This window comes from Meleagris gallopavo, chromosome 22, assembly GCF_905368555.1.
Source record: "Meleagris gallopavo chromosome 22, MGAL_WU_HG_1.1, whole genome shotgun sequence".
NCBI lineage: Eukaryota > Metazoa > Chordata > Aves > Galliformes > Phasianidae > Meleagris > Meleagris gallopavo.
The window spans coordinates 11,727,990-11,740,818 of record NC_139425.1 but is presented as its reverse complement, the minus strand read 5'-3'; the positions used below and the strand labels follow the sequence as shown (position 1 = coordinate 11,740,818).

At 50.4% G+C, this 12,829-nt stretch overlaps 1 protein-coding gene across 5 annotated transcripts in view; it reads right to left on the bottom strand.

Annotated features, from left to right (window-relative positions):
• Nucleotides 1-238: 238 nt before the first annotated feature.
• Nucleotides 239-12,829, bottom strand: part of PMEPA1 (prostate transmembrane protein, androgen induced 1) — a 34,279-nt gene continuing 21,688 nt past the window's right edge. The window contains exons 1-4 of one of the 5 annotated variants that reach the window (XM_085241394.1): nt 9,416-11,155; nt 8,956-9,110; nt 4,814-4,867; nt 239-4,715 (exon numbers count right to left, since the gene is read on the bottom strand). In XM_085241394.1, the coding sequence (XP_085097520.1) occupies nt 4,167-4,715; nt 4,814-4,867; nt 8,956-9,110; nt 9,416-9,680 (1,023 nt within the window). In that variant the 5' untranslated portion in view covers nt 9,681-11,155 and the 3' untranslated portion in view covers nt 239-4,166. Of the gene's footprint in view, nt 4,716-4,813; nt 4,868-8,955; nt 9,111-9,415; nt 12,361-12,829 lie in introns of those variants that run through there. The other 4 variants (XM_085241397.1, XM_085241396.1, XM_085241395.1 and 1 more) reach the window with 4 other exon arrangements.

Here is a 12,829-nt window from a genome sequence, read left to right as displayed (position 1 = left end):
GGTGCACAGCAAAGAGCAGCACAGCAAAGAGCAGCACAGCAAAGAGCAGCACAGCACGCTGCGCCTGCACAGTGCTGGCCAGGCCCAAAGGAGGCTGTGCGGAGGGGGAGCACAAAAATACCCAAACCTGAGAATATTCTTTTTCCAGTATTCAAAAAGAAAATGGGAAGAGCTCCTTAGGTGACATTGAGTTGGCAAACTCCGGTTTTAGGGTAACAAAGCGAAAGGTGAAGGCAAATTGTCCAAAGTATTGTAAAATTTATTGTATAAGTATTGCAGCTTTTAGAATGACATATAATTGCCACTATTGGTTACTGTTACACAATAAGCATTTACAACAGAATTTTGTAAATTGGCAATCAGAGTACATATTCATACTAAACCAGCAAAATATAGGTAAGTACTGCATTGCATGTGCGGTCAATAGTTTACAGAAGTTTAAACTTGAACAGAACTCGGGATGCAGGACTGCCCGTAACAAACTCCAAAGCCAAAGCAATGCAACTGGAAGGCTGAGGAAAGATGAATACAGTGAGGTGTGTCTGTAAGGCAGGCAAACCAGGACTGTGATGCTGTCCCTTACGGGCTTCTAGAGCACAACAACAATTTGAAGCGCGTTTCTGGAAAACTTTTTTGTTTTATGGTAGCATTGTGTTGTACACAGAGAATGTTGCACAGAATGCAACAGAGAGACTACGAATTCATTCTGTCCTCAGCCAGCACTGCCGGTGCTACACACCTGGAGGCAGTCCTTGTCTGACCCTTAGTGAAAACACTGGGCTTCTATTTCTTTAACACGGCAGGTAGTGCAATGTAGAGGTCGTACACACATATGGAAGGTGAGCGCTCCAGAAATCCGATGGATTTCCTTATACCCCCAGTTAAGATACCTCAGTGAGGCCGAGTCTCACACCAGCGGACTGTGGAGGGGACCAAAGCCTCAACGAAACGCACTGCTCCTTGCCATCCTCACTGAGAAAGCCACGTTCATTCTGGTGGCACGCTCAGGATGCTGTTTGCCATACTGTACCCTAAGGAAATCCCACAGATTAATGAACCCTTCTAAAGCCAACACGACTCCTACAACTCTGAGCAAAAAGGCTCAGTTGTGACAGGAGGCTGCTGAGCACTGGCAATGTCTTATTTCTCCTGCTTTGTCGCAGTAAGTCACTGGGGCACGGCCTGATGCTCCCTCTGCTGCAGCTGTGGGATGCGAGAGCAGCCGTGGGCAGGTCCTGCATAGAGACCAAAGGGAGACAGAGTGCATGGCCAGCACCCGGCCATGGAGGGACTGGGGGGTGGGAGACGTGGACCCCGAGGCAAAAATAACATTAAATAGCAATAGTAAGGACAACAATAATAAAGAATCATCATCATAATTCAACAACATTATTTCTAAACATCCATTCAGAACTTGGGGGTTCATCTGGGCCCCAGATCTGGGCCTGCATTGGAAACACAGGGTGTGCAGAGCTGCAGGATGCGGAAAGGAGCCGGGCACAAGAGGACAAGTCAGCTGAGCTGGGCTGGGCTGGGCTGGGGCTGGGCTGGGCTGGGCTGGGCTGAGCCCCATTCTGGCAGCCCATGGCAGCTCCAGGGGTGTGTGGGACACGGGCTGACGGCAGTGCTGCAATGGCAGTTTGGTGCTGATGAGCCATCCTGCTGTAAGCTCATTCCACGCCCCACACGGCAAAGGAAAGCAGAGCCAGTAACTCAGCAAAGGGATCAAGGAGCTGCAGGATGCTTGGGGTGAGGTCTGTGAAATCCAAGTTCACACTGGGACAGGATGGGGAGGGAAAAAAGAGAATGAGTTGAAATCCCAAGGCCCGATAGGAGACCTGGAGCCGCCCTGACTGCACAAAGCCAACACAGCACCGCTCGGTGCCCACCGCCCAGCAGTGCCTCCAAGAACCCCCGCCTGCCCCATGCCGGACCACGATGCACATCCCACCCCACACCCACTGAGGTAACCATTTGGTTTTTGTAGCAAACACACGAGTTAAGCTCACAGAACAGAACACCCCCCGGAAACAAAACCCAACCACACTATGCACGTTTTGGCTCAAGAGGGCAGCAGATATTACAGATGTCTTTTGGTTGGTACCTCACCTCCAACAGCAGCTGCGGTTCCTGACCCACGCCATGTGCAGGAGTGCCCAAGTGACCCAGGCAGCATCCACAGCCCACGGGGGGACAGCTGCCCTGTGCATGGCACGCGGAGCAGCACTGCTGGGTGGTGATGCCCGGGATTCCCTTCTCCCCTCTTGAAAAAGGGAGCGATGCTGCTTCTTTCATAAGGCACTAATAGATATGTTACATAAAGAGACGTTTTTATAAACTCACTTCGCGCCTTCCTGACACGCTCAAGTCGCTCTCCTTTGCATTTCTGGTTGTTTCTTTTGTGGTTTTGCATGGCTGTAAAGCTGGGAGGACCCCGAGAGCTGCGGAAAAGTGCTCTGAAGGACTGAGAGAATACAGGATTTATTTAAAAAAAGAAAAAAAAAAGAGCAAAAAAAAAAAACTTCAAGTTCAGTTACTCTCCATCTTCATCAAAATACATATAAATATCGTTCAAACCGTCACAACTTCAGAACTGTTCTCATGTATTTTTCTTTTTCAAGTAATAGAAGAGTTGCTTAACAACAACTTATTGCCTTTATGTCTTCCACGTTTGTCACTGCTGGGCAGCACCCTGAAGGAACGGCCCCATACCTCCCAGCAGCGACACGGAGAGCAGTGGGACGGACGGCTCCCGGAGCTGAGCTGAGGGCAGCGTGGATCTGCAGGCGGAGGGCCGAGCAGGTGCTGCTCCCAGTGAAGAAATCTTCCAAGGAGGTAAAGGGTTTTTGCTTCTAAAGCACTGAGCCTATTCGGTTAGCTTTTAATTGACACATCACAGGAACAGGCTCGTTCCCACCCATCACGCCTCACACCTATCTAGCGGGGTAAGAAAGCAAAAAACAGCACGGAGTGGAGGCAGGCGGGGCTGCAACCCCAGTGCTGGGAGCAGAGCGCGGCCCCACGCAGCACAGCAGTGAAGCAGCCCTGCAGCGATGGCAGCCCTGCAGCTGCAGTCCAGGTCTGGCTCTGGGGGGGGGGCACAGCCGCTCTGCTGCTTGCGCACCTGCACGCAGGGCCCTCCAGGCTGACATTGAAAGAAATAAACCAAAAACCACTTTGTTCCTTCAGACACAGAAGTTTATTCTCATCCCCGCCGCCACCCCCCTCCAAAAAGTTAGAGGTTGTCCAAAAAAAAAAAAAAAAAAAAAAAAAAAAAAAAAAAATCAAGTAATTTCTGCCTGTTCTGCCCCCCCCCCCGGCAGCAGCCAGGCCCCCCCACAGCCCACAGCTCAGCTGCACGGCACCGCAGCGCCCACAGCCCCCCTCACTGCTCCTCCTGTGGACAAACATCCCTTAACAGTTGCATGGTAGACATGATAGAGGCTTTGACCAACACAAGCACTGACATATTTATATTAAAAAATAGTGCAAAATTTCAACATTTATATAAATAACTCTAAACCCCTGCTTTTGATTTTTTTTTTGTTTTGTTCTTTTTTTTGTGGTTTTTTTTTTGTGTTTGTTTTTTACAACGTCATACACACTTTTTGAGTTGGCACTCAAAAAATTGCCATTTTTCTTCTAGTTCAGAAAACAACTTTTTTTTTTTTGAATAGGCCTCTTCTAATACAAAAATACTCCTGCTCCTTACACATACACTTTTCTCTTATTCTTAATATATATTTATATATTTATATTGCAGATCTTTAAACAAAACGTTTTTTTTGTGCAAATATTTTGTCTTTAAAGTTAAGTGAAAGAATCAAACGAAAACAAAAAAGCATTCACACACAGCTCAACTAGAAACAAAACCCAAAAAAAAAAAAAAAAAAAGACTACAGTTGTTTTCTTTTTCCTTTTTCAACGTCTAGACACAGCTCAATAAAGAAATGTTTCTGCAAGCTTTGTGGGCTTGTGCATTCAGACCAGACATAACAAGTAAATATTTATACACGGAGAGATGGGGAAGGGCTTTTTTTTTTTTTTTTTTTTTTCCTTTGCTCATCTTCCTCAGCTCCCAATCCCTCTCCTTTTTCCTTTCCACCAGAAGTGCAGAGTGTTTCACTGACTTTGCTTTTTTCTCCTTTTTTGTTTTTCTTCCTTTTTTAAAAGGGGTGCCCTTTCTGTTTCTCTTTCTCTTTGTTCCACGCCGTTGTGCTCTCAAGGCCATTGATTTGTGAGGGATGGAGTCTGCTGCCCTCCAGCAGCGAGGGCACCCCGCTGTTGTTCTGCTGGTGCTGGTAGAACGTGGCTCCGGGGTAGTGCCCGATCACCTCGCTGTAGGTGGGCGGCGGGCCCTCCATCCTGCCGTTGCTCCCATAGCAGGTCGCGCTGATGCCAGAGTTACTGCTGGGGGGGCACGGCCCCCCGTACACCGAGTTATCTATCAAGTCACTGTCGAAGATGGTTCTGTTGGGGGGTGCGCGCACCGACTCCCTGTTGAGCTCCATTTGCTGCTCGGGGTCGCGCAGCTGCAGAGTGCAGGGTCCCTGGTACGGGGGGGGCTCCTCGCCGTCCGACAGCGAGATGGTGGGGGGCAGGTCGATCTCGTGCTGCAGGTAGGGGTAGGTGGGCTGGAACCTGTTGAAGCGGTCCCGCTGCAGGAAGGACGGCACCGCCAGGCGCTCGCTGGGCCGCGGGGTGTAGATCTGCTGCTGGAGGGGAGAGAAAGAAACGAGAAGGGGCGGCGGGATGTGAGGTGCGGCCCTGGGGCGCGGGGGCCGGCGGCACGCAGAGCCCGGGCTGTCCTCACCTCAGCCATCCCGCTCCCCGACACAGTGCTTTCCGACGGCCACAGGCTGCCCTCCTGCATCGGGAAGGAGAAGAGAGGTCGGTGTCAGCACGGCTGAGCGGTGCCCCCACCCCGCTTCCCCCCACCCTGGGATGGGATGGGGTGGGATGGGATGGGCACGCTGCCCTTGAACGCCGCTCCTAGCAGGGCTTCCCTCCCTTCCCGTCCTATTTAGATCTGATAAATCAGAATGAATGATGAGTGCCAGCAGCAAACCGTTTTCCAGACTGCAGGCCTTCCCCTCCCAGCCATGCCCGCCCCGTGGGCTCCTCTCCCGACCCCAGCTGTGTTTTTCAATATGTGATTCATGAGCCATGGGTGATTCACGAGATATCAGCAAATGCTCCATGAAATAATGGCAAGATTGAGAAAAACAGAAAACCTCACACCCACGTTCTGATGCAAGCAATCAAGAAAACCATGGGAAAATAAAGACAGTTAAGCAAATACTTAAGCTTAATCTTGACTTTGCTATAAAAAATACATCTCTAGCAACAGGACGGTTCTACAGTTTTTCTTCCCCAAAGGGATCGATGGCCCCTGGTTACAAAGGCTGAAGAGCTGAGGCTCTGTTCATCCTGGCACCAACCCCAGTACTGCAACCTGTACCTGGGACCCACAGCCTCCCCACATGGCCTTACAGCCCACGATCACAACAAACAAACAAACAAACACCATTGGTTGCTGATACTGTGAGCACACAGTTCACTTCTACATTTCTGCCCCGGGACCTGAAGTATTTAAATATTGCTAATATTGCAACATTGCTCCAGGAGAGAGAGCAGGAGGAAAACAAGCCTGGAGGGCTCATAAATCCACCTCTGCTGGCTGGCACTTCCCAGCTGTGTGCAGGTGAACCTCCGGGGCTGGCACAGTCAGACACCTTTACCACCAGTGGAAAAAAAACTGCCAAGTCCCCTTTGTATTTCCCTTTTAGGATTAAGAGTCCTATCCAAAGGTAGCTCTCCACGTCTTTCTGGGGATGTCCAGGGATTTCAGCTGTCTGGCAGCAGCCTGCCCCTCGCCCAGCCCTTCGGAGCCATGCCAGCCCTACAGAGCACAGCCCAGAGCACCTTGCAGTGCTCACCTGCCGCCCCAAACACAGCGTGAGCCCCGTGTTAACATTTCCACAGAACCAATGAATAAACCCTACTTTTTTCCTTTTCTTCATTCTCCCCAGTTTGGGATACACTTCTCACCGGGTATGCAGCCCCATCAAACTGTTTCTGAAATAACTGCACATCCACCTCAGAGTGGTCCTGCTGCCAGTGCAAGGGAAATGGTGATCTATACCACAAGGAGATGCCCCAATACCTCCCCTTGCTCAGAGCCCTGCTCTGGCTGCATCCCGCAGTGCCGTCCCTGTGCTGGGCAAGGCAGCAGCACCACGCTGCACAGCCCAGGATGCACACAGCTGTTTACACAGGCACCGACTGTTTAGTCTGGGCTGCTCTAAGCGAACTCCTTGCCTGCAGGCACCGTCTGCATTCAAATTCCCCCAGCAGCTGAAGGAGCTGCAGGCTGCAGGGCAAAGCCTGGCCAAGCGGGGTGCTTAGCACCATGCCTGCCTCCTGAGCTCCCAGAGAGCTCCTATCTCATCTTCCTGAATCAACAGCAGGATGAAAACTGCCAGAAACCGACTGCCAGAGGTGGGCAAACCCACAGACACAGGGCATATCTGTTCTCAGCCCTGGTGCCGTGGTACAGCCACCCACAGGCTCCCTGCATGGCCAGGCTGCTCCTGCACAGTGCTGCATCCCATCTGGGACCTGAATTCATCTCAGCAATGGCTGCACCCCCAAAACTTTGTTTTCTCAGAATGGAAGTTGGGTCTGATGAGTAACGTGGCTGTGAAAGCCCCTGTAAGTATTCCAGGACTCATTTTGGAACCTCAGACTTCTTTCTGATTTCATTTTACAGCTACAACTTTGACTTCACAGAACCTCTTGCTTTAGTTATGCCAGAGCATTCCCACTGCAGAGCAGAGTGACACAGATTAAAATTTCTGAGCTGTCTTTTCAATTTTGTCTTAGGAAGGTCTCTATGCTCCAGAGGTGCAGGGACAGTGCCGTTCTTATTGAAAAAACATATATTTTCAGCCACATTTCTTAAAGAAAAAATAAAAAGGTACCTGTTACAAGGAGACAGTTTAAGAAGTAGAACAGATAGGACTGTGATGCACAAACAGGTGCAGCAAAGCAGGAATTCCCTGGTAGCACGAACCACATTAAAAAACACCACCTTCAGGGAAATGAATTTCTCCTTCAGTTGTAATTTTTGAGCTACAAGAACTAAAAAAGACAACTGCTGCACATCTTGCAGTACTCTGACCATGGAATGAACTACTTTAATATTTTAAAAGATGAAAAGCGTGTTTGTAGCTCCAGTGCCTGTCTGGTCATGACAGCAAAATGAAGTTTGAGATGTAAAAAGCCCAACACCAGTTCAGTGCAAGTTTAATGGCTCACACAAGCTGGTTCTGAGCTGAGCACAGTCGCTGCACACAGTCAGACTGCAGCAGCTCTCCCCAGGAAGGTGTGCTGTGCTGAATCCCAAATGAGCCACCTTGAAGGTCGTTATCATGGCTGATGCCACTGTGAGATCTCGAGGGCTTCTCGTGTCTCCAGGAGGGCACTGGGGACATGCAGGATCTTGGCCCCTCACCTCTCTGTGTCAGGGCAGGGAAGGAGCAGGAGAACAGTGAGAACAATAAATGCCCCAAATGGGGGTTGGAGGAAGGCTCAGAAGGCTCCGTGCCCTCACAGAAGTCTGGCACCATCTCTTTCCAGATTAGCCTTCTTTCTTCTTCTTAAAGAAAATAAAAATAGCCAACCTGAAAAAGGTTTGTCCTGACATACAGTATGCTGACGTGATGCAGAGTGGTTTGGTTGAGCTTGGGGCTTTCCCAGCATTCCTTCCCAACAGACATCTTCCTCCAGCAAGAGAGCAGCACGGCGCAGGGACAGCGGTGTGATGGGTACCACAGGCTGAGCAGCCTTCAGCAGTGCCATGCTTATCAAACCTGATGGCAGAGCTCTGCTCTCTTAAAATGAAAAAAAAAAAAACCCACCAAAAAAAACCAACACAGTACTTGATTGTTTTCCTGGTTTTGCTAGAAAGGAATGCAGCCCTGCAGAGACCAGGACAAGGCAGCAGTGCCTGCTCAGCATGCCCTGCACATCAGGAGACAGGAGCTTGGAGCAGTGACCTCTTTAAACAATACGGGAAAGATGTATTGTTTAAAGAGCTTTAAGATCTTTCGGAGCGAATGAAGCAAAAATCCATCAGCACAAGATATCCCTGCACAGGGTTATGTAGGCAGCAGTGAGCACGCTCCCCTCCACTAAACTGCTGTGTCTTTTCTCTGTAGGTTCCTGTAACTGAGCTGCTGTATCTGATGAAATCTTCAGCTCTGCATAGACCAGCACCTGCCACAGGCTGGAGAGGCTCTCCTTGAGCTGCAGAGGCAATTAACACATTTCTCCTTGGGCTTCTATGAACCACAGAGCCCGAGCTGTGCTGGGAATCTCCCGAGCATCCCCCTGGTGAGGTTTCTGCTCACGTGTCTGATGGGCACTTCCTGGCACCTCCGCCACAGCAATGACAGTGCTGCTTCACCCCTGGTAAACTCTGGAAATCCTTGAGGATTTCCCATCCTCTCCAAGGCAAGGAACAAACTACTACACTCCTTTGGGATTCTCCCACTGGAGCTGCTACCAGAGTCAATAGTTTGGTGCTGTTAAATGTCAAGTTGTGTGCATCCCCCACATCCAGCAGTGCAAGGTGGTTTCAGGAACAGGGCACACCAGGAACAGCCTGGTGTGGTTACTTTATTAATGGAAAGTCCAAGCTGCAAAGTGTAGAACTGCCTGTATACTACATCATACAACACCCTGAAAAGCCAGAGGCATCCTTACAAGGCTCCCACGTCCCTGGGCAGATGAAGCCAAGACCCAGCCTGGTCATCTCTCCAGGCAGCATTGAGCCGCACGCACACAAACCCAACTGAGACGAACGCCTTTGGCTCTCACATTTCCCAAATTTCACATCACTTGGCAAACAACGCCGTACGGCACAGATGGGAAGAGCAGCGTGTGACTTACTGATGACAGATTCTCATCTCTCCGCCTCCCTTGGCTGTGCCGGCTGATGAAGGATCGCGCAGAGAGTTTGTAGTGGTTCAGCAGGCAAGTGATCACCACCACCATCACCATCATCACCACCACGATGATGATTATCTGTACAAACTCCAACTCCGCTGCAAGAGAGAGAGAGACATATTGTGAGCCACCTGAAAAAGCAGCACTTAATGGAGTGTGAGGAGGAGGAATTTGGCCAAGCAGGCGGTGACACAGCACAGCTGCATCCTTCCCCCACAACACTCCCAGACACACACACACGTGGGCTCCGTGTGCTTTCAGCCCAGCTACTTCGTAAAAAAAACACATTGATTCATGTCTTCTGGTGCCCCAGAGCAGTCTCTAGGAGGGACCTTTAGACACGACCCCCAAAGCACAGATTTCCAAACCACAACCCGGATAAAACTTGATAAAACTTCCTTACCACTCCCTGGTGCTCCGCTGCCCGCAGGCTGCACAGCCCCCGTGCCCATGGGCGCTGATGGAGCCTTCCCCTCCCTGCATGGCCATCGCAGAGCAGGGTTGCAGCACCGCACTGCTCGCCCAGCTGACAGCAGGAGTTTGAGCAGCCTGAACTGGCACACAGGAGAGCTGCCAAAAACCCTCCAAACAAACAGGAACAAGCAAACAGATGACCTGCTTAACTCCAGAGACACTTGGCATCCGAAATAAAAAACAGTTCTGGGCATTTCTACTTTGCATCTCGGTAGGGATGGCTACAAAATGCACTTTCCGAAGGCTCTGCCTCACACTACCATGGATGCAGCCACCTGCACGTTACGCAGACACACACAGCACAGGTGCCCACACGCAGACTCAAGGTGCCCAAGGGCAGCATCACACCGCTCGCAGTGCCTGCGATGCCATCTGCTGAGTCAGGTAGATTTTTTTTTTTTCTAATGGAAAGTTTTCTCCTGGCAGGTGGCATTTAAGTGCCAGTAAAAGCAAATAAATGTCAAGAAAACAGTGCAGGTGGTAAGTGCCACTGGTTCCTTTGGAGTTCATTCTGCTTGCAGCAGCTATTTCTGCCACCGGACAGGCACACTGCCCATCACCTCCAGATCCCAGAATGTTTAACCCACTCCATCCACCACCTGCACAATGCAGTTACGCACTGAAAGCAGGAGCTTGTCCTGACACGTGGTGGTAAGGAGCCCTGGGAGCACAGGAGCCCATGGCTCTGACGCTGGTGGAGCTGCTACCAGCTGAGCCACCACGGGTTCCCAGGCAGGAAGGGGCCGGTGGCAAGGCTGACGTGGGGGGAAGGAGGAAGGGGCTCCCACTCTATAGCCGCACTTACGGCCATCCGTCAGCAGGAGAAGCAGCTCTGGGAGCAACTGAGGAGCAGTTCTGCAGGCTGACTGCAATCTGCCTGCTTCCCATCAGCCAACAAGGGCACAGCTCACGGTTTCGTGCACCCGGAGCCTCAGGGCAGACAGGAACCCATGGGCAGGGGAAATGCCTTCATGCAGAGAGCACTGCAGAAAAGCAAAGACAAAAAGCGACAACCCAAGGTTTTAGGAGGATGAGTCAATTCAGCCTCAGAATGAAACATGTGCTTTGGCCACAGCAGGAAGATACACGAAAAACTAAATGAGGCCAGCGATGGAAAGCCTCCTTTTTAGCTTAAAAAAAAAGAAAGAAAGAAAGAAAAAAAAAAAAAAGTAGCACTTCTGAAGAAAAGCAAGAGGAAGGCAGTTATAAATGAAAGTTCCCTTCCTAGAATGAGAGGCACACTAAGCAAACCAAATCCAGCTCCACTGCTCACAGCAGTGCGGTGATGCACGTAGCAGTTTGGCCATCAGGAAGAGCTGCCCCACCTGCACTGCAGAGCTGGGAGGCTGCAGCCAGGAGCAGCTGGGGAGGAAGGGGCACCCATGGAGTTGGAGGAGCTGTGATGGACGATGCACCGCGTGCTGCTCGCTTGTCAGACCCCAAACTGGGGGGTTGTGATGTGGAAGCGAGTCCAACCTTGCGGCAATCACACTGACTGTATAAATAGCAGAGGGATTTTAATATCTTGCTTTGTGGGAGGGGGATGACAATTAAGCTGCAACTTAACATTCTGTAAACTGCCACATCAGCAGCCGTACTCTTCTCCATTTTCCTTAGCACAGAGCAGGAGCTGAACGTACCCACACCGAGCACCTGCCCTTCTGTCTCTCTTGTCGCTGAAATGAACAGTTGCTCACATGCTTGCAAAACCCAGCAGAAACCCCCAACCCCTGCACCAGGACATGCACGGGGCACCCTCTGCCCCCAGCCCAACTGGAGCCTACACACAAACAGTGGGTGTGCCAGGGGAGCTCTGATCCACCCAGCAGCAACACTCCTGCTGCCAGTGTGGCAATGAAATGCAATCCCAAAGTGCCCCGCACACAGCCGGTGCTGTTCAAGTTGCAAGAGATTCGTACCCACTCGAGGCGTGGAAGCTGCTGCCAGCTCTCCCCGTTTTAACTTGTCTTCATGGGCTCCATACTTGGAGGGACAAAAAACAAACCAAGGCGCAGCACACTGAAAGCTGGACGTACCTGGGGAGATTTTATCCAAGCAGCTCAGTCAAACTAATGAAGTCAAAGAAAAGCCACCAAACTTTGAGTTAATATGTTATTATACAAGTGCAATTCAGCTGCTATGCTAATAACAAACCTTTGGGGAATGAAAAACAAGCCAAACTGCAAAGCACGTCATTTATAATTCTGCTGGTATTCTTAAAACACACACACAACAAAACGAGAAAAAAAAAATACTCAACACATTTTGTGTTTGGCTTCCTAATCATCCTCACTTTTCAATTAGAAGAGACCTCATTCCATTTCTCTCTGTAATTTTCCCCAAGGGAAGTGTTATAAATGCACGAGGCTTTGCAAGATGGGCAAATGCAGCCTCCCAACGCAAAGTAAGGTCACACTAATTTAATTCTGCATAATTTTCACTCCAGAATCCATTTCACACTCGCAGGTTCAGACATCGCGTTGAAGTGACACAACCTGCCTCTCTGTGCTCCCCATCCAGACGCTGCAACTTTGCAGCCACTGAGCACGCACACAACTGCTCTACAACGTGAGAAATGCTCTCCCCTCCATGCAGAGCATCACTGCTGAAAACAAATGCTCCAAGGACGGCAGGTAGAGAGAAGAGAAAAACGTGCCCACGTACTTTTTGCTTTTGGACAGGTGTAACACATCTGTGGGTCAAATCTGTTACCTGTATGCCTCAGTGACGGCTCCCATATATTGGAATTGCGTTTCATGTGAGAAGCGAAACTGCTGAGGAAATAATGGCTAAGCTGAACAAATGGATCTATATTAGCAGCAGTTCCTAAGTGAAACAGTAACGCTGCAACAAACTGTGCTAAAAGTGCAGTTTTGGCAACACAAAATAGAACAAACCCGAGAATCCCCGGCAGGACACTCTGCTTCTCCCATGCTCACTTTCACTTCCTCTGGGTGTTTTTATCTTCCAAAATCCCTCACTCTGACACGAAGCAGATTGCTGGGCAGTGCAGCACGGTAGGTCAGCTCAAGGGCTGCAAGAGACCATGAGAAACATCCTCACATGAGTGTGGAGGAAGAGCTGCTGCTGCTGCTGCCGGTGGGCAGCCCAGCAAGGCCACAGGTGGGGCAGGAGCAGGGCTGGCAAACCTCGATGCTGCAAGGCAGCAACCTTCATGTTGCCTCGGAAGGATGGCACGTGTACCTGTGCTTCTGGATGCTCTGCCCAAACCAGGCACAAAGAATAAGGCTTTTGCATTTTGCCTGCTGAAATATGGACAGGTGTAGCATGGCGTGCACAGCACAGCCTCCCTGCTCTCTCCCTGCTCTAGCGGCAAACCTGT